Genomic DNA, 18,617 nt, shown 5'->3' on the forward strand with positions numbered 1-18,617 from the left:
GCTCTGCTACCGACAGCGCGAAATGGAAGCGGCGCTACGTCACAAGCGCTAAGACCTGAAGACGACCGATACCTTCTCCAACACGCCCAACGTCCCCGATGATGCGCGCCAACACGTCGTCTTCGATGCAGAAGACATACGACGAGTGCTTTCTCACATGCTCCACCGCCGTCTACTTTGAAAGCCAGGTTTGGACCCGATATCCCCTGCCCATCCATGTCCATACTACCGACTAACTAGCCTTGTGTGAGCAGAACAACGAAGCAGAGGCTCTCCGCTCGTGGAAGGGCGCCCTCGACCAGATCTACTACCACAATGCCCACCGCGTCCCCACTAACCACCGCCCCAAGTCTGAGACAGAGAAGGCCCTCCAAGACTCGCTGCATCAACTGGAGCTGCAGTGCAAGGAGCGCGTCGACCTCCTCGAAGCGTTGAAGCGCAGTCGTGAAGAGGCAGGCGAGAGTGTTACCTCTCCTTCACCCAGTGCAGATGCAAATCCACCCCCCGGGCTCCCTCTCCAGGCCCCCACGCACACTGCCAGCGACACAGCCGGGCTGGGTTGGCTAGGAGGCGGCACCGTGCCTCCTGTGGACTACACTGATCTGTACCGGCCCTCGCTTCCGCTTCGGCCAGCCCTCCAGGCACAAAAGAGGTCTGGTGCCGAGTCGTCTCAGGCGAACTGCACTTCATTGCCACCCAATAGCAGTTCCCTTTCCCCGGGACTGGCAACGTCGATAAGAGAATCCCGGACACCCTCGCCCGAAAAGAAGAGTCGGATGCTGAGAACACTGAGGCCCGGGGGAAAGGAGGGCAGAGCTTCGTCCAAGATGCCCAGCTCCATGCGCAGTCGCCCTCCAGCTGCCGCCAAAGCAGCCACCCAGGCCTGGGGAACAAGCGCAATGACAAACCCAACCAGGCCAGTATACTTAGGAAACCAATCCAGTAGAGAGTCGATAGCAGCCTCCCAGAGCGCCTCAAATCGCCCATCCTTTGATCAGCCTGGGTCCGGGCTTGATTTCGATAGACCCTGCCCACAGCCTCCTAATCAGGAATTGTACCATCCCCAGTACTCCAGCACGTCAATACACCAAGTTTCTCGAAAAGGCTTAACCCCCCCACCACCCAGGAGAAATTCTTCAGATACGAGCCAAACAAAAGGCATTAAAAATGCCAGCCCTCAAGTCATCACATACAGAAACGAATGCCCAGCCATCTTACCAGACCCTCCCCAACTTGCGTCTTCAACCGCCGCTCAACCACAGAATGAGGTCGAATTTGACAAGACTAGACGCGAATCGAGCAGCAGTCGACCACAATGGTTACCCTCTAATCCATACTCTTCAGTCAACAATAATCGCGTGCGAAAGTCGAAGAAAAGTGCTCATCCTGAGACGATACCCCTAAACGAGAACGGAGGTATCGAGGAGAAAGAACTACCTCTGTCTCGCCGAAATGTCAAGGGGGAGGGTACAGCAGATCCTCTACTTACACCAACATCCAAGGCTGCAGAGTCGAACTGCCCAGAGAGCGATTCTAGTGAATGGAGAGAAAGGGTCCGACGCATACTGAAGAACCTCCCAAAAGGAGTGGATGAGTCTGCAGCTCAACAGATTTTGAACGAAATTGTCATTCACGGCGATGAAGTGCATTGGGATGACGTGGCCGGACTCGAGATTGCGAAGTCCGCCTTGAAAGAGACAGTCGTGTACCCATTTCTACGACCCGACTTGTTTATGGGCCTTCGGGAACCAGCTCGAGGCATGCTGCTCTTTGGACCACCTGGAACGGGAAAGACAATGCTAGCTCGGGCCGTGGCCACAGAATCTAGATCGACCTTCTTCGCCATCTCTGCTAGCAGCCTGACGAGCAAATTCCTAGGTGAATCGGAGAAGCTCGTTCGAGCCCTCTTTGCTCTTGCGAAGATGCTTGCACCATCGATCATCTTTGTTGACGAGATCGACTCCCTTCTATCTTCCCGTTCTGGGTCCGGTGAGCACGAGGCTACACGGCGCATCAAGACTGAGTTCCTGATCCAGTGGTCCGATCTTGCTAGAGCAGCCGCAGGGCGCGAGCAGAGTGATAAGGATAAAGAGCGAGGAGATGCAAGCCGAGTGCTTGTGCTCGCGGCGACGAACTTACCATGGGCAATCGATGAAGCAGCAAGACGACGATTCGTCAGGCGCCAGTACATTCCACTACCCGAGGAGCATATCCGAAAATCGCAGCTAAAGACTCTTCTAAGCCATCAGAAACACGAACTCACGGATGAGGACATGGACCGGCTTGTTATCTTGACTGAAGGTACGTGTTCAATACTTCCTACCCGTTTATTTCCTTACAGATAGTCTTTGCAGTAGTTTCGCTCACTCCAATTTAGGCTTCTCGGGCTCTGACATCACCGCGCTCGCGAAAGACGCTGCAATGGGTCCTCTCCGCAGTCTAGGAGAGAGGTTACTGCGCATGACAATGGATGAGATTCGTCCGATCCAGGTCGGGGATTTCCAAGCCAGCCTACAGACAATTAGGCCAAGTGTCAGCAAGCAGGGCCTCAGGGAATTTGAGGATTGGGCAAAGGAATTTGGAGAAAGGGGTGGATAGATAACTCCTGTGTTGAATCACCCTTGTATGTCCCAGCTGCAGCATTGAAATCGACATTTAGATTAGCCAGGACTTGGTCGATTCTAGATTCGCGTGAATTCGATGGCCTTTTGTGATCCCGTGGGAAGGGAAGTCTGAATGGCTAGCATACGAGTTTGTTCTGAATACGAACATGCTTAAGGTTGCAGTGTGCTGAGCTGGGCCCCGAAAGTGTTTGCTACCGTCTTACGAACATGAGTAGACCCATGACTTAGGATGTACCTAAACCAGGTCGACATACACTTATCATAAAGGCTGGGATAGGTCCTCTTCTTGTCTAGAGGTGTCGTATTGCTAGTCGTTAAGGACTTCAGCTCATATGTAGATTTAATAGTTCAGATTGTCAACAGTGCCATAACTAGAGAGCCACATGTGAAAAACAATTCCATGTAACTAATTCTCGCTATAGCCCATAGCTATGAGATGGGTACTTCGCTTCCAAGCCATGGCTCCTCTAATATGGCTTTGTTCCCTTGGTAGTTCCTCAGTTCGCTCACCAGCACAAGTTGCCGGGTAAGTTTTCAAAAGGATGTTTTGCTAGTCCTACGAAACACTAGATTAAAGACTTTTTTAAAATAATTTCATCGCATATCTATGCCTTTGCGAAGTCATTTCGTTATTTTACTTGCTTAATTTGGCCTTGACTGTTGTGAAGTTGTTGTTGTAATGCACGAAATCGGGTTGTTCTTCAAGCTCGCAGCTCAGTGCTATTAGGTCGAATTGGCTTACAACAATAAGAAATATCCTGCCTGTTGTCTCGCTACCTGTCTTTATGGCATACAAAATTCTTCGCCACTTCACACGACAAATCGTCTCTCAAACCGTACAAAAATCCCATGAAAGGTTAAATAATACTCTGAAAAGACCAGAGTAGGAGGCTCGGCCACCTGGGCGCTTTTTTTTTGTGAACCTCAATGTAGAAGAATAAAGAGGCGCCAAAACAGAGCCTGTCGGCTAGTGCAGCAAGACGCCAGGTGTTGGGAGACCATATAAGTCCAGTATAGAAACGCCGTAAACTACGAAGATGCCTTAGAGATGCTGTTATAAGCCTTACTAGGGAATTACAGATGGGATTTATCATAACGACTTCAAGCTGAAATCGTGAATGGTACAATAGGATGCAAAGACCAGGGTGCTGCATTGATGGAGTACAGCTACTGAACAACAGCCCGAATCGAACACTGCGTGATATATGCAAGGCTTAACGAAGACCGCTGATTAGGAAATCCTCCATCTAATAGATCTTCAACTTTAATTGCGAGGAAAAGGATGAACAACGCGAAATTATTTCAGGCCTGCCTTGTTAGTCTTCACGGTGTGAGCAATCGGTTGCAAAATACCCTTGTTGTCGAGAGCCCCGAGAGCAGTTCCTTTCCTCCAACCCATCTTCTCCAATAGAGCGCGACCCTTATTCTCAGGACCGAGCTCCGGCGCTGAAGCACCTACTGTATCGCCGTCCTTATAGAACGCCCTTTGATGGACTTTGACTTCCCTTTTCCGTAGAGTACCTCTCAAACTGCCCTGAAAGCGAACTTTGTAGCGCTTTTGTTCGACGAGCGAGTCAAACATGTCGTTATCAATTGGTTTCGTGCGAAGGGTTTTAGACAGGACAGTAAAGCGATCCTGACCAGATCCACGGGACTTGGAGGTCAAACCAATCTTTCCAGCGAACTGGTGAACGACAGCGCGTTGCGTTGCATCCATCGGGGGCATTGAGCAACTTGACCTGCGCGAGAAGAGAAAGTCACGGATCTCCTCCACGATCTGCGCCATGGTAAAGCCGTCATCGTATTTGACACTGAGGTCCGGAGCTTTCCCCTGTCTGCCAAGAAGGCCCTGTTTCCTGAGCTCTTCTCGCTCTGCTTTTTTCAGGCGTTTCTTAGTGCGATCTGCCTCCCAAGAGTTTCGAAGGTGCTCACTCAAGCCGGAATCAGAAAGTTCTGGAGGGAGTTGGCCTCTTCGACCCTTCTTCTTTGGCTTCAAAGATGGGCGTTCAGTGTCCATGACATCGAACCCATTGTAGGGATCCGCTTCCAAAACGTCAGCCATCACGGACGCGGATGGGAAATTTAGGCCAGGGAGGGAGCTAGAGCCATTAACATGTTGCTGTTGCTTCTTCCAAGATCTGCTAATAGAGAGCATTGGTGGCGAAGTCAGGCCATTTCCTGGGCCATTAAAGAAATCATCATGACCCAACAATAACACTTCGTCCGATCCGAGTCCGAGCTTTTCCTGTTTAGCTAGGATCCTCGCTAAATGCTCGTCATCTAGTGGGATATCTTCTTCGGTTTCCGTCTCGTCCTCATCCTCGTCCTCGTCCCCCAGATCGGAGTTGCCGGTGTCACTGTTGGATTGTCGTTGATGAGACAAGTGCTCAAGTGTGAATGCTTCAATGAGTTTAAGGTCTGTCGGTTTGTTGAGAAGGGTGGTAGGGAGCCAATGAGCATCGTCTGCCGTCGAGCCTTCGTACACAACCAGGTACTGCATCCCGCTCTTTCGTTCCCGGGAGGAAAGGATGCGTTCCACCGTGTCCATGACATCCGATGACGTGCTTAAGTCACCTAGATCTCGTAGCATGCCATCATCCCATTCATTGCCATCTTGCTGCTTCTTCCCTAAGCTCTTCGAGGCCCAGTCATTGTCAGCGCCAAGACCAAGGTCACGACAAGTAAATGTAGACACCGGCTTGATGTCACCAGCCTCGTCGCCACCCTCAATTTCGGCCTCAGGCTGTTGCGTATCTGGCATATAGTCGTGCGTAGTAGCGGCAGACGGATTCACTTCACCACGGAGGAATAGGTCTATATCTGGTCGCTCGTGGACAGGGAGCCAGCCGATACCTGATTTGCTTCTCGAAACCCACTCAGTGGTGTTGATTTCCCATTTGGATTTACCACCTAGTCTCTTCTGGAAGATGTCTTGTATGACACTCTCGGTATCAGAGTCTGTCTCACACTGAGAGACAAGAGTAGGCTCATCGATTGTTGGAGGAGGACCTTTGGAATACTCTGACGCAGATGGCTCTGGCGTCATGGTGATAGATATAGTCGAGGGTGTAGCCAGTGGAATGCGAGCCGCTGGGACTCTTCCTTTGAAGACGATCTCGTCTTCACTTGATCCAGATAGGGTAGGGGATGGACTCTTGATGGCCAAGCGGCTCATGGCGTTAGACTCGGTGGTTGGTGGAGCGGAGGAAACTGTAACCTTAGGGCTGGCTTCTTTAATGGTTCCCTCCAGCATACCCCCGTTGACAAAGTTAACCTTGAGATACCTTAACTTCCGGTCTGGGTCAAAGGCGTGCGTGTGGCTTGCAGTGAAGCGGGCCTCATCTAACATGGAGAATTGACGCCTCGCAACTACCTTAATTATCAGTAGGGAGAGCGAACATTTCGGGAAGCCGCGACTGCTCTTGCCTTGTTGACAGGGAGGGCGTGACGCCTTGCGTGGCGCTTTAGCCGGGGCCTTGTTTGGACCCTTGCATTTCTTCTTCCGGGCCATGCTGCTGCGGGAGATGGTAGTGGGAGGTAGAGAGATGTAGAGAGAAGAATCAATGTTTGGCGCAAACGAAAGCTCGGAGCACAAGTGTTGGTGTGGCGGCGGGTCAGGACGCTTATCGGATTATTGCAAGTACGATGCATGGCTTATCGTTTTATTGGTACTGTTCAGTCCCCCACCTCGCCCACCAGCAACTGTCCAAACACGGCCTCGCTGTTGGAACTACCACTGCAGTCGTGAAAGCAAACACTATCACCGTTTTCAAGTGCTTCACGGTGTGTGCACTTGTGGCTACCTCGTCAAGCTTGCTGCGTTTGGTGTCTATTGTCACTCTCGCCGTCGCTGAGCCCTCTCCACCTCAAGGCAGCATGACCATGACCTTAGCCCTGTAGCTTGCAGCAACATCTCTGTCACGTCGCCGCCACTACCTCTGTCGAGCACCATATTCACAACCTAGAGCATATGCACCTGCCATGTTGCGCCCCTAATCGCCCACATTCGTATCTAAGAAGCACTCCATTCCTTACCCAACATCCTCGCCCACGGCAGACTTGCCAGCCCACCCCCCCCGAGTATCAGTTGCCTCCCGCATCCGCACCATGAACGAATTCGAGCGCGTTGGTAGACATATTGTCCGCACCTTCTACGATCCCCTTCCAACCCTCGACTCGAACGCCCCGATTTGGTGCCTGGGACAGCAGTACGACCTGAAACATACCCCGCCAGCGTCGAATCCGAGCTCTGGCTTGAGTCTCCCCAAAGCCGACTCTTCCGCGTCGCATGTAGACCGCACAAGCGGACACGAGGAGGACAGCTGGATACGGACAAGCCTCGAAGAGTCGGAGAGGAAGGAATCACCAAACGGAGAAGACCCATCGCAGTATGGGGGCTGGCCCCATCCCTTCCTCGACGACTTTGAATCACGGATATGGATGACGTATCGGTCGGGTTTCGCTCCCATACAGAAATCGCAAGACCCCAAAGCAACAGCGGCCATGAGTTTCCGGGTAAGGATGCAGAACTTGGCTCAGTCGGCCTTCTCGTCCGACGCTGGATTTGGGTGCATGATCCGCTCGGGGCAGTGTATCCTAGCAAACGCTTTATTGTCCCTGAAGCTTGGGCGGGGTATGTCGCATCTGTCTAAAGAAGATTGGGCTTTCCGTCACGATATTAACAAGAGACTAGATTGGAGGCTTGGTGACTCAACGCCAGAGAAGAACCACCATTCCATCCTCTCCTTATTTGCCGACGACCCCAAGGCACCCTTTTCAATCCACCGATTTGTTGAGCACGGAGCCGCGGTCTGTGGCAAATACCCAGGCGAGTGGTTTGGTCCCTCAGCTACTGCTCGCTGTATTCAAGACCTCGTGAACGCCCACAAGTCTGTAGGTCTACGAGTCTATGTCTCCGGCGACGGCGCCGACGTGTACGAGGAAAAACTCAAGGCCGTAGCCATAGATGAAGATGGAAAGTTTCAGCCTACTCTAATCCTCGTAGGAACGCGCCTGGGAATCGACAAGATTACCCCAGTGTACTGGGAGGCTGTCAAGGCCTCGCTACAGATGCCACAATCTATTGGGATTGCAGGGTGAGTCACGGCATGAGCCCTCGGGAGCCTAAAACTAATAGCGGTGTAGTGGCCGTCCTTCAGCATCACACTACTTTGTCGGCACCCAAGGCAATATGTTCTTCTACCTTGACCCTCACTCAACCCGGCCCCTCCTACCATACCATACCGACCCATCTGCCTACACAGCCGAAGACGTTGCCACGTGCCACACGCGCCGCCTCCGCCGCATCGAGATCCGGGAGATGGATCCCTCAATGCTCATCGCATTCTTAGTCCATGACGAAAACGATTTCGAGCACTGGAAGGAGGGTATGGTGTCGGTGCAAGGCAAGGCAATTGTGCATGTCAGTAAGAGCGAGCCACTATCAAGGGGCCAGGCGCCTAGAGAGAGCGCTATCGACGAGGTAGAGAGTTTCGATGAGAGGGATGAAGACGAAGGAGACACAGTATTTTGAGGGTGTGGCCTACGAACCCATGCATGGTAGCTGACATCTGGCGGACGACGCAATAGGGTGATTGGTCCCACTCTCAAGCCTTGTGTAGTCGTCCTGAATCTGCATCTCTAGGTGGGTATGGAGTTATTCTAGAAGTATATCCGCAAATCCGCTCATATTAGGCGGGCAGTCAAATAGTTTAGCAGCCAAACACGCAAGGCTTAACAGGGCCGACTTCCAATACTCAGCATGTATTGCTTTACCACTACAGCACCACGAGAAGGGGTTTGACGAGCCTCGGGGATGCATTGGCAGTGCACAAAAGTCAGCGTTGCAGAAGGCCTACCCACAGGTCCCACGGTTATTTGAATCCTCAAGTGGCCGGGATCAAAAAGGCCGAACCCCAAAGATGAAAACCCCACATGATATGAAGATGAAATTGGAAGAATTCATTCGTTCCGACTGCAGAGGTATAATATACAACCCCATGATGTTGGACCCCGAAAGTCAGACCGTAAGACCTGCGGGCCTGGAAGACAAGCAAACCGTCCCATGATTGCATTAAAATGACCCATGAACACCATCACCCCCATAACCGCCTGACATCCATAGCGAATGTGAATCGCCGGATGCAAAAATGAAACCCAAGAAAATCCCAACACTTCACTCTTACTTAGTAGAGGAAGAATATTTGGTAACAGCCTTGGTACCCTCAGAAACGGCGTGCTTGGCAAGTTCACCGGGAAGAATCAGTCGGACACTGGCGCAAATTAGCAAGCGGAAAGCCGATGTGCAAGAATACATACGAGGTCTGAATCTCGCGTGATGAGATGGTTGACTTCTTGTTGTAGGCGGCGAGCTTCGAGGCTTCCGTGGCGACACGCTCAAAAATATCTAAAAGAATGAGTTTGTGACGCAACCTAAACCTAGGTATCACATACCGTTGACAAATGAGTTCAGGATGGACATAGCACGGTTGGAGATACCAGTGTCAGGGTGAACCTGCTTAAGAACTACATGGGAAAAGACGCGTCAGCTTATTTGAGCGGAAAGATGAATGGAGCAGAGGTGGTGCATGAAATAGGAAACTCACCCTTGTAAATGTAGCTGCTATAGGTCTCCTTCCTCGACTTGGTGCGCTTCTTCTTCTCGCCGGAAGGAGCGGCCGTCTTCTTCCCGGCCTCTTTCTTCTCAGCAGGAGCCTTACCAGCTGGTGCCTTGCCGCCGGTGGTGGGAGTCTTTTGGGCTTTTGGTGGCATTTTTGCGGCTGGAAGTGACGGAAAATTGGATGAAGCTGGGGCGTGGAAGCTGGTGTGGATGGACGATAGGTTGGATTGATGAAAACGGTTGGAAGCTGGCGGGGGAAGTGTGGTGTCGAGATGAAGGAAGAGAAGTTGTCCTGGCAGCGGGGGACGCGCTACTTATGGGGAGCGCGATCAATGTTGTGATCCGGCGGCGACTGCGTGATCCGTGGGGCGCTGGGCAGGCTAAGCGAGCGTGCGCGACAGGACACGACGGGCGGGCAGCGGCGACGGGGCCTTTTGTGATCTCAGGCAGTCGCCAAACCGCGCTAGCGAGGCAGGTTGATCTCGCGCACCACAACACGCCGCGCCGTCCTTATAAGCAGCGCCCCCCGCCCAACGACGACGCTCTCTTCATCCCCGAACTCTCACCACAGCAATAGTGTCCATCGACCGCATCATCCCAATCTACTCACCCAGTTTCACCCAAACTCCTCCACTACCATCAAAATGACTGGCGGCAAATCTGGTGGCAAGGCCTCCGGCTCCAAGAGCTCCGCTCAATCGTGAGTTTTCCATTTCGTTTTCTTATCCAGCGCGACTTCACCCCATTCACATTCTGCTTTTTTACAATGACTCATTGACGCGCCTGCTTTGTTCCGCTTTTCGTATTCACGCGTTGTGTCGCTCTTGGTCTTCCGATCACTAACACATTCCCAGTCGCTCTTCTAAGGCCGGGCTCGCATTCCCAGTCGGTCGTGTCCACCGTCTGTTGAGGAAGGGTAACTATGCTCAGCGTGTCGGTGCTGGTGAGTCATCCCCGTTTACCTCGGCTCGCGTACTTTCCTGACCTTGTAAGGCGCTCCTGTCTACCTCGCTGCCGTTCTTGAGTACCTTGCTGCCGAAATTCTCGAGTTGGCTGGAAACGCTGCCCGCGACAACAAGAAGACTCGTATCATCCCCCGTCATCTCCAGCTTGCCATTCGAAATGATGAGGAGTTGAACAAGCTTCTTGGTCATGTTACTATTGCCCAGGGTGGTGTCCTCCCCAACATTCACCAGAGTATGTTTTTCACATTCTGCATTCAATTCCCACATCCTAATCCGATTTCTAGACTTACTTCCCAAGAAGACCGCGAAGGCTGGAAAGGGCCCATCACAGGAGCTCTGAGTGTTTTTCGGCGCGGGTTTGGGTGTTATTTTTCTTTCTTTTCCTGCAACGATAATGGGGTTCGGTCTGGGTCTTGGGTCTACGGCTTTCACTGCACGGGGTTTGCAATACCAGAGCTGTATATTACACCTGTGATGGGTGAATCACGAGCTTAAATCAACTCGAATACTTCAATTTCTTGCCCAATTGGCTTTGTGACGTTTTCAACCCTGCCCCTATACTTACTACTGTAGGATCGCTTATTGAATTGATGTCGATCGAACTTAGTAGATCTTGGTTGTATTGGTTTGGTGGTTATCCGGGCGATGAAGAGATGCTGTCTGACCGTTCCTCTAGAAACATGCTATATTTGATCCTTCCCGGTTCTCGTTATTCGTGGACAAGACTGTTATGTATATAAGGCGATTTAGGTGAATATTCACGGATAGAAATACAAAGTATATCAGATTCTTTTGATGCCGAATGACCCATTCGAATCCAGATCTAAATGGTGTTTGTATGTACAATACTTTGCTCCCATGTCCCCTCTAAAGAATCATCTTCGGCGGGGCTGCGGGGCTATTAGCAAACTAACCCGAATGGCGAAAAGAATTACAGAACTTACGATCGAGGATTGGACAGGGCAGGTTGCGCTCGTACTTAGAGCCTGTTTTTATAAGCTGTCATGCCCAAGCCATGGGGAGCTGTCCGAAGGCATCATCAACTTACCTCCTGGGGCTGTTGGTGGACGGTAGGGGTCTGGGTGCTTCCACTTCTCCAGCAAGTCTTCTGTCTCTTGGATCAGGGCCTAGACTGTGCCGTCAGTGCTTGTCTCTGCATGTGGGTACCTTACGATCGTACCCGTTGCTGTCGTGGCTCTGTGACATGCTTCTGCGCCTCAAAAAGCGACCGAATGTACATAGCCTGTCCCCGCCAGAGGTATCTATGAACACACCAGTCGAGCGAGAGCTTGAGGGATTGCCGATAGAGGCGACTGCGAGTGTGTTAGTTTGGCGGCAGCGGGGGGGCCTATACGACGAAAACAGACATAACAGTGGCTTTGTGGCTCATGGTGAGCTGGATTCCACCGCGTGCGAGCGATTGCGTCGTTTCGCGTGAACGAAAAGGGGTGTATGGGTCGCAATCAGTAGGTGGTGTGGTGGTGTTGAGGTGAGTTCCGGGACAACGTTGGGGCTCGGCGCGCTGTGACGGAGGCGGAGGCGGTTACGCCCGGTTGCTGCTTCCGGTTGGAGGGCTGCAGCTCTCTGCGCTTTGGCATCAAGGCCAGGACACAAGTCTACCCTCCTCAATCAATTCCCTCACAATCTATTTTTTTCATTCCCCAATTCCTCTCATCCCACTCCCTGTGCCCTCTCCCCACCTCTTGCATCCTACGACCATGTCTGGCCAGCAGTGTCTCTGCCGCCTGGCATTGCGATGCCCTCCACGGCTTCGCAACGGCACCCGCAAACCTGTCTGGCTCCCGTTGTCTATCAATACGAGTCGCAGCTACTCTGCCCTGTCAAGGGCGACAGTATACAGCCTTCTCATGCAGTCTTCGAGACGTGGAACCTTCGGGACGGCCCAGGTGGTCCAGACACGAAGATATGCCGTTACGACGGTCAAAGTCCCGCAGATGGCTGAGTCGATCACAGAGGGGACGCTGAAACAGTGGTCAAAACGTAAGTACCCGGGCCCAGATGTAGCCACAGTGTTTGAGGCGGCACGAAGGCACTGACACACCCACAGAGGTCGGCGATTTTGTCGAGCAGGACGAAGAAATTGCTACCATCGAGACGGACAAGGAAAGCTCCCCGGCTCAAGCAAGCGCGGCCCGCGGCTGACATGCTCTAGATCGACGTCTCTGTCAATGCTCCCGAAACAGGGACAATCAAGGAATTATTGGTCAACGAGGAGGATACGGTGACGGTTGGGCAGGACCTTTTGAAGATGGAGTTGGGTGGAGCGCCTTCGGGGATAGCAAAGGAGGAAGCCAAGGAGAGCTCCAAGGAGCCTGCGTCGACGGAGCAAGAGACGTCTTCGCAACCTGAGGGTGGCCACAAGCAGCTAGCATCACAACAAGAAACGCCCCAGTCGCCAAAGCAAGAGCCGAAACCAGAGCCCCCGAAGAGACAGTCCAAGCCAGCACCGCCTCCGTCAAAACCCGAGCCGAAAAAGGAATCCAAGGGGGAGTCCAAGAAGCAGGAAAGTGCCCCCGGAAGCCGCGAGGAGCGTCGTGTAAGTTCTTTGCTGCCAAGAGCTCCACCACAAGACTAACGGTTATACGTAGGTCAAAATGAACCGCATGCGCCTGCGCATCGCCGAGCGTCTGAAGCAGTCCCAGAACACAGCCGCATCCCTGACGACCTTTAACGAAGTCGACATGTCGTCGTTGATGGAGTTCCGCAAGCTCTATAAGGACGAGATCTTAAAGAAGCAAGGCGTCAAGCTTGGATTCATGAGCGCCTTCTCGCGCGCTTGCGTCCTGGCTATGAAGGAACTCCCTGCCGTCAATGCATCCATCGAAGGACCGAATGGCGGAGACACTATCATCTACCGCGACTACGTCGACATCTCCGTTGCGGTCGCTACCGAGAAGGGACTCGTGACTCCGGTGGTGCGCAACGCTGAATCTATGGACATGGTTGGCATTGAGAAGGCTATTGCGGATCTGGGTAAGAAGGCTCGCGACAACAAGCTAACCATCGAGGACATGGCTGGTGGCACCTTCACCATCAGCAACGGCGGAGTCTTCGGCTCGCTCATGGGCACACCAATCATCAACCTTCCTCAAACAGCCGTCCTAGGGCTCCATGCCATCAAGGACAAGCCTGTCGCTGTGAACGGAAAGGTTGAGATCCGACCAGTAAGTCTTTCCATTGCGCCAATGTTAGTATAACACTCTCTCTAACAGTGTTTACAGATGATGTACCTCGCTTTGACATACGACCACCGCTTGCTGGATGGAAGGGAAGCCGTCACTTTCTTGGTGAAGATCAAAGAGTTTATTGAGGACCCACGCAAGATGCTCCTTGGATGAGCTCAATTTCGCTTTCTTTCATTCGTCCCTTCAACACAAATTTCATATTTGTGCATTCGTAGTATTAATATTTTGTACAGTGTGGCTATGAAATAGAGCCGTGTTGGTATGGAGGAGCTGACTTGGCTGTAAGATATGCATGCAGACTGAGCGATTTGTACCAAGTTCAACCTATTCCCAGTAGACTTTTGATATGCTCACTCCCCCTATCGTCCAACTATCCCTAGTTTGACAAATGGGCCTTTTAAACTGACTTACAGGTCCTCTGCTACCTTGGAGGTAAATTCTATATGTACAATACCGCGACATGTCACTGCTCGCCCTGATGCAAATCAAGCGTGCTGCGCTTGAGTATACTCGCTTCTAGTCACGTTTGATGGAGCTCTACCGCAGCTTGATTTCTCGCTACCAGAGACGTACTTAACATTCGCAGAGTTACCTACGCCTCACTCTGCGGCTTCCCGTTCCTGGGTAGGGTAGTCTCATGCCCACTCCCATTCCGTACCCAGAAACTCGCCACACATCCAAATCCACTTACGGCACCCACTATCCACCAGCTCATTCCCACCATATCATGTCGCAGCCCAATTCCATACCAATACCCAGAAGCGATGGGACCTATTGTCCGCAAGGCCGAGCTCACGCTCTGGCCTACACCATGAATTGTTCCCAATACACTTGGATGAGGGGTCGAGTTATTCACTAGGATGATACTTGCGGGCAACGCGAACGTCCGAGCAATAACCTGGAATACTAGGACGAACAAGATACCTAGCCATATCCAGATTCCAGAAGCTGGGAGTGGAGGTGGTGTCGAAGATGGGAGCAAAGAGATGTAAGGGGCCAGCAAGTACGCGATGGGGAATAGGAAAAGAGAGCAACGAAAGCAGCGCATGAGCCCGAAACGGCGATTTGCCCATGGATAAAGGACAATTTGAAGGCACAGTCCCGCAAGTCCCAGAATCGCGAGCGCAAGCCCGATTTTAGGAGGCTGGAAACTGAGGCCCCCCGTGAAATGAATGGCGTCCACGACCCTCCTGGATAATTCTCGTTCTTCTGCCCGGCGGGTCGAGAGGAATATTATCCAGAGTCCAGCGAAAGCGCCCATATGGAAATCAAAAATTGCTATGGAGAGCAATGTCCAGAGGACGTTTGAAGTCCAGATCATGCGAAATGGGAGGAAGGGAGCGTGCGTGGCATCTTCTGCTTTCTCACCCAGGGCTTCTTTCACACCAGCCGACGACCGGTCACTCGATTCCTCTCTCTTGAGAAGTTCGTACCCTTGCTGCCTCCCGTGTCGGTTCCGGAGAACTGACATGATGCCATCGTACATTTCCTTTAAGTGGTGTCCAGGCCCCCGAATTCCATGTCTTGTCGGAAGAGTTTCGTGCAGGAATACTACTACTACGATAGCCTCTAGAAATAGTAGCAAAGCACACAGGATGCTTGGAAGTGCATAGGGAAAGCTCCTCATCCACAGTACCCCATCCTTCCCACCGAATGTGGAGTTCCGGCCAAAAGTTGCCGGGTAAGTTCCGACGGGGTCCACGAGCAACCCTCCAACAACTTACAACACGTCAGAACAGATGCGTTACGGATAGGAGATCGGAAGGAACTCACCCGGACCCAGGATATTTGCAACGTTGAATGCCAGCGGCAATAATAAGAAAGCCCTCGAATGCCATCGCTTCTCGACAGTTTCAGCCACCATCGTTCTGGTTGCTCCAATCGTTCCATTAATTGCACCACCTAACAGCCTCCAAACAGTTGCTTGCCAGAAAGTCCCGGAAAATGCGACACCCAGGCAAGATATACCTGTTCCTACTAAGCCGATCAACAATACATTCTTCCTTCCCACGGAAGGCGAGTCCGCCGCTCGCCCCCACAGTACTGAGGTAACTATCTGAGCAGCCGTAAAACTTCCTTGGAGAACCCCAGCCTGATGCGAGATAGCAGAATCAGGGAGTGCAGGATCGAAGCTACGAAGTTGATACACCATGTAGGATTGGAGAGATGCCATTTGCCAGAAATCAACCAGGCGAGAGCAGGAGAGCACGGCGAGTTGGAGTTTGTTAGGGACGTTGGACCACGATGGCTCGAGAGACTTTATAGGTGTTGATGGTAGCGTTTTTTCCTCTTCAGATTTTGTTTGAGGCATTCGTGACGGGGTTCCCTCGAAGGAGTCGTAGCGTTCGCGTTGAGAGGCTGTGGATATACCGGAGCTCGTCTGTCGAGTATGGAACTTGTTGAGAACCATTGCGATGCCGATAATTAAAATCTGGATATGTGCTATATTTTCTGACAAAATATAAGGAAAAGAGAAGAAACGAGCGTGTAGAAGGCGAGGAATTGGAATGTAATAGGACACAACCGAACACCATAGCCAAGTAGAAAATTTTTGACACAACACGCACAACTAGACAAGGAGAATAAACTAGCTTGAAGAATCAACCCTTCCTTGTATGTTTCAACGGAACGAATAACTTTCACGATTGACGACCTTGGAAGCCGTGAATCCTCTGGAGTAGATATTGCGACTGAGACATCATCAAGCACGGGCCAACACGTAGCTGATTCGTGAATAGCGGCGTAACGAAGAGACGTCATCCCTCCACGCAAGGTAGTGGGGCAACTCGAACCACACCCGTCACGCTCGCCGTCTGCAAGAAATTTAGTGGGTGTGTTTCAATGTCAGGGGTGTCATCTTAGCGCCTACCGGTTGTACGCGTCCTTCCCAGCTATGTTTTCCAAGCTCTCAAGGAATTGTACGATCAATATCTAGGAACCTGGGAAGAGACTCTATCTTGCTTCTTAATCCTAAGACGTTTAGTTGGGCCCACGAGGCGAGGGCGACGATTAACTATTGGAAACGCGGCAGCTATGTGAGATGGTGGCTTGCATGAATTCGCACTCAAACAATTTTCGGGCTTCATGTGGCCTGCCCAAAGAAATATATACACGAGTATGAGATCGGCTTGAGCTCGTTTCCGCTCTGATCCTGCCATTTCGACCCCCAGGAGCCGCCGGTGGAGGTCCCTTCTACCCCCTGTGGATCATGACAAAGCATCATCTGCTTCCAACTTTCGATACCTCGAGGACAAGTGGAAAGACCCTCCTGATGTTTCTGTAGAATCCCAATCTAGAACTTTTGTTGTGAATAATTCATGGCAAGCTGAGACCATTCTCAACATTTTTCGCCGACCAAAGAAAAATAGAATGCAGATGAGGATGAATGCAAATTGTCGCAACGGGGCCGCCATTTCGGGCATTGCTAATCTGGATAGCGAGGGATTCACTGGGTAGTATCGAGCGGTGTCATATCCTCGGGTGTAGTTTCGACCTCGATTGGGGGTATTGGGCACGGTCTTGTCGAATTCTTCGCCTTTCTCAAGTGGAGGGACTGGGTCGCAACCCCAGCGATCACAACCGGAACGTATTGTCTCCGACGGAACAAACGTCCTAACAACGCTCGAACGCCTTAGAGTCTTTCCTTTGGCATCCATTGCTTCTACAAAAGACCACTCCTTCATGAAGGGGACGTGGTGTTGTGTCTCAAATCCAAACTTCGTCTTCGTACCTGATAGAGCGAAAGGACCAGAAGAGGAATCGGCTGTGTAGAATTTCCACGTATAGACTTCCGTTGCCCCATTCCAGGAGACGTAGAACACTAGGTTGGAAGAGTTTGTCCCAGTCCTTGAATACACCCAGAGTGAAGGTGCGGTGAGTGGATTTGCCACCCAGGGATACTTGTTGCATCGATAATTCATGACGTCCGAGCCCCAGAAAGCTACCTTCCCGTACATGACAGTTTCTCCAGTGTCAAGGTGCTCTGAATAAAAGGCATGGTCTCCCCAGCCAATGAAGACGTTTCGGTCTGGCAGTAGCTGTAGATTCCCCTGCGAGCCAGCTAATATGCCATCCTCTTCTGGCGCCAACCATTCACGGAGTTCGGTTGCCGTTTGGTCGATGTGGTTGATGCCAATAAGCATGCCACGAGACTCCCTGTTGGTGATGTTGAAAGTGTTGCTCGCGTTATCGAAAAGTGAAATCGTAGTGTGGGTAGCATTTTCCTGAACCCAGAGAGCATGATGCTGACTTGAAAAGTGAAGATTGACATTCTTGAAGGTCGGGTTGGCGCCATTCAACTCCTACAACACTTGCCCGTCCACCCCTGAAATCTTATAGACAGCAGCTACGTGGCGTGCTGAGATCAGATAATCGCCTTCTTTGTTCTTGTCGATAGAGTTGATATGGAAGTAGTCCCAGGGCGTGTCTCTGCTGAGTCCATTCCCGCTCGTATCGGTGCAATCTATGCAAGTATATGAAAAGCTCGGGGCGATGTGATCTAGAGCTCTCCACTCGAAGATCAGCTCCCCCGTTTCAACATCGATTTCTTGGAAGACGCTATCTTGGATCCACCCGAGACCGGGGCCAATGCCATATTCAGATAGATCGTACGGCCGAGCCTGATAGATTGTGACCAATGCTGATTTCCCGTTGTTTATCAAGCGAAACTCATGCATGTCAGTTGTCGGCGCTGAACCAACAGCTTCTACCGTTCGGACAACGCGGTAACTGTTATCCATAATGACGCCATGGCCTCTAGCCCAGCCATGATGTTGGTGTCCCTGGAAGAAGCACAAATGGTCTCTCCCTTTATACTCGCAGACATGGGGGTTGTGGGTTGTTGAGGCACCCTGAGTGCCTGCCCCAGACCAAATTAATTGCTGTCATAGTTTAGTTCGAGGGTGAAGGTTGGAAAGGGCACGAAGATCCATACGCCAAAATTATCGAAGATGTAGGGCCCAGGGTCTAGGTTGCGGTATGGCGCTAGAAAAACATAACCAGGTGATAGAAGCTCGGGTTGCAGAATCTCCACTGTCACTATGGGAGCATGGAGATCGGGTCTCTATAAAGATGTTAAATCTACATTTGCCTTGAAATTGGTGGAAGATGTTACTGAGTGGAATACCGACGTCGGTGATGAGAAATTATCGAGATGTGCGGCAGCGGAGACGACAAGGGAAACAAAAGTGGGACCCCAGAGGGA

At 51.6% G+C, this 18,617-nt stretch overlaps 9 protein-coding genes across 9 annotated transcripts; 4 read left to right on the top strand and 5 right to left on the bottom strand.

Moving 5' to 3' along the window:
- Positions 1 to 75: 75 nt before the first annotated feature.
- Positions 76 to 2,891, top strand: BDR25DRAFT_293313 (AAA-domain-containing protein). Its single transcript, XM_033688711.1, has 3 exons — positions 76 to 188; positions 255 to 2,301; positions 2,378 to 2,891. The coding sequence occupies exons 1-3, from the start codon at positions 99 to 101 to the stop codon at positions 2,596 to 2,598; spliced, it is 2,358 nt and encodes a 785-aa protein (XP_033543665.1). The 5' UTR covers positions 76 to 98; the 3' UTR covers positions 2,599 to 2,891.
- Positions 2,892 to 3,432: 541 nt separating this feature from the next.
- BDR25DRAFT_268351 (uncharacterized protein) lies at positions 3,433 to 6,225 on the bottom strand. The gene is made up of 2 exons (XM_033687102.1): positions 6,051 to 6,225; positions 3,433 to 5,993 (listed from the first exon to the last, which is right to left on the bottom strand). The coding sequence occupies exons 1-2, from the start codon at positions 6,133 to 6,135 to the stop codon at positions 3,922 to 3,924; spliced, it is 2,157 nt and encodes a 718-aa protein (XP_033543666.1). The 5' UTR covers positions 6,136 to 6,225; the 3' UTR covers positions 3,433 to 3,921.
- A 380-nt stretch (positions 6,226 to 6,605) lies between these two features.
- BDR25DRAFT_75389 (autophagy-related protein-like protein 4) lies at positions 6,606 to 8,390 on the top strand. Its single transcript, XM_033698993.1, has 3 exons — positions 6,606 to 7,257; positions 7,318 to 7,720; positions 7,770 to 8,390. Exons 1-3 carry the CDS (start codon positions 6,732 to 6,734, stop codon positions 8,155 to 8,157), a joined length of 1,317 nt encoding a protein of 438 aa, XP_033543667.1. The 5' UTR covers positions 6,606 to 6,731; the 3' UTR covers positions 8,158 to 8,390.
- Positions 8,371 to 9,636, bottom strand: BDR25DRAFT_293320 (histone-fold-containing protein). The gene is made up of 4 exons (XM_033688712.1): positions 9,230 to 9,636; positions 9,078 to 9,149; positions 8,943 to 9,030; positions 8,371 to 8,896 (listed from the first exon to the last, which is right to left on the bottom strand). Exons 1-4 carry the CDS (start codon positions 9,393 to 9,395, stop codon positions 8,806 to 8,808), a joined length of 417 nt encoding a protein of 138 aa, XP_033543668.1. The 5' UTR covers positions 9,396 to 9,636; the 3' UTR covers positions 8,371 to 8,805.
- Positions 9,637 to 9,887: 251 nt separating this feature from the next.
- On the top strand, positions 9,888 to 10,548 carry BDR25DRAFT_236430 (histone-fold-containing protein; the record flags this gene model as incomplete). The annotated part of the gene is made up of 4 exons (XM_033685546.1): positions 9,888 to 9,943; positions 10,098 to 10,186; positions 10,237 to 10,440; positions 10,493 to 10,548. 4 exons carry the CDS (start codon positions 9,888 to 9,890, stop codon positions 10,546 to 10,548), a joined length of 405 nt encoding a protein of 134 aa, XP_033543669.1.
- A 385-nt stretch (positions 10,549 to 10,933) lies between these two features.
- BDR25DRAFT_268360 (uncharacterized protein) lies at positions 10,934 to 11,707 on the bottom strand. Its single transcript, XM_033687103.1, has 5 exons — positions 11,576 to 11,707; positions 11,389 to 11,521; positions 11,257 to 11,335; positions 11,153 to 11,194; positions 10,934 to 11,098 (listed from the first exon to the last, which is right to left on the bottom strand). The coding sequence occupies exons 1-5, from the start codon at positions 11,596 to 11,598 to the stop codon at positions 11,076 to 11,078; spliced, it is 300 nt and encodes a 99-aa protein (XP_033543670.1). The 5' UTR covers positions 11,599 to 11,707; the 3' UTR covers positions 10,934 to 11,075.
- Positions 11,708 to 11,817: 110 nt separating this feature from the next.
- On the top strand, positions 11,818 to 13,743 carry BDR25DRAFT_336377 (dihydrolipoamide succinyltransferase). The gene is made up of 5 exons (XM_033693094.1): positions 11,818 to 12,209; positions 12,277 to 12,332; positions 12,382 to 12,765; positions 12,818 to 13,393; positions 13,451 to 13,743. Exons 1-5 carry the CDS (start codon positions 11,927 to 11,929, stop codon positions 13,565 to 13,567), a joined length of 1,416 nt encoding a protein of 471 aa, XP_033543671.1. The 5' UTR covers positions 11,818 to 11,926; the 3' UTR covers positions 13,568 to 13,743.
- Positions 13,744 to 14,006: 263 nt separating this feature from the next.
- BDR25DRAFT_236553 (MFS general substrate transporter) lies at positions 14,007 to 15,725 on the bottom strand (the record flags this gene model as incomplete). The annotated part of the gene is made up of 2 exons (XM_033685549.1): positions 14,007 to 15,133; positions 15,188 to 15,725. 2 exons carry the CDS (start codon positions 15,723 to 15,725, stop codon positions 14,007 to 14,009), a joined length of 1,665 nt encoding a protein of 554 aa, XP_033543672.1.
- An 895-nt stretch (positions 15,726 to 16,620) lies between these two features.
- Positions 16,621 to 18,153, bottom strand: BDR25DRAFT_345411 (uncharacterized protein; the record flags this gene model as incomplete). Its single annotated transcript, XM_033694050.1, has 2 exons — positions 16,621 to 17,662; positions 17,720 to 18,153. The coding sequence occupies 2 exons, from the start codon at positions 18,151 to 18,153 to the stop codon at positions 16,621 to 16,623; spliced, it is 1,476 nt and encodes a 491-aa protein (XP_033543673.1).
- Between the last annotated feature and the right edge of the window lie 464 nt (positions 18,154 to 18,617).

The sequence above is a fragment of the Lindgomyces ingoldianus genome (assembly GCF_010093535.1).
Source record: "Lindgomyces ingoldianus strain ATCC 200398 unplaced genomic scaffold BDR25scaffold_32, whole genome shotgun sequence".
Lineage (NCBI taxonomy): Eukaryota > Fungi > Ascomycota > Dothideomycetes > Pleosporales > Lindgomycetaceae > Lindgomyces > Lindgomyces ingoldianus.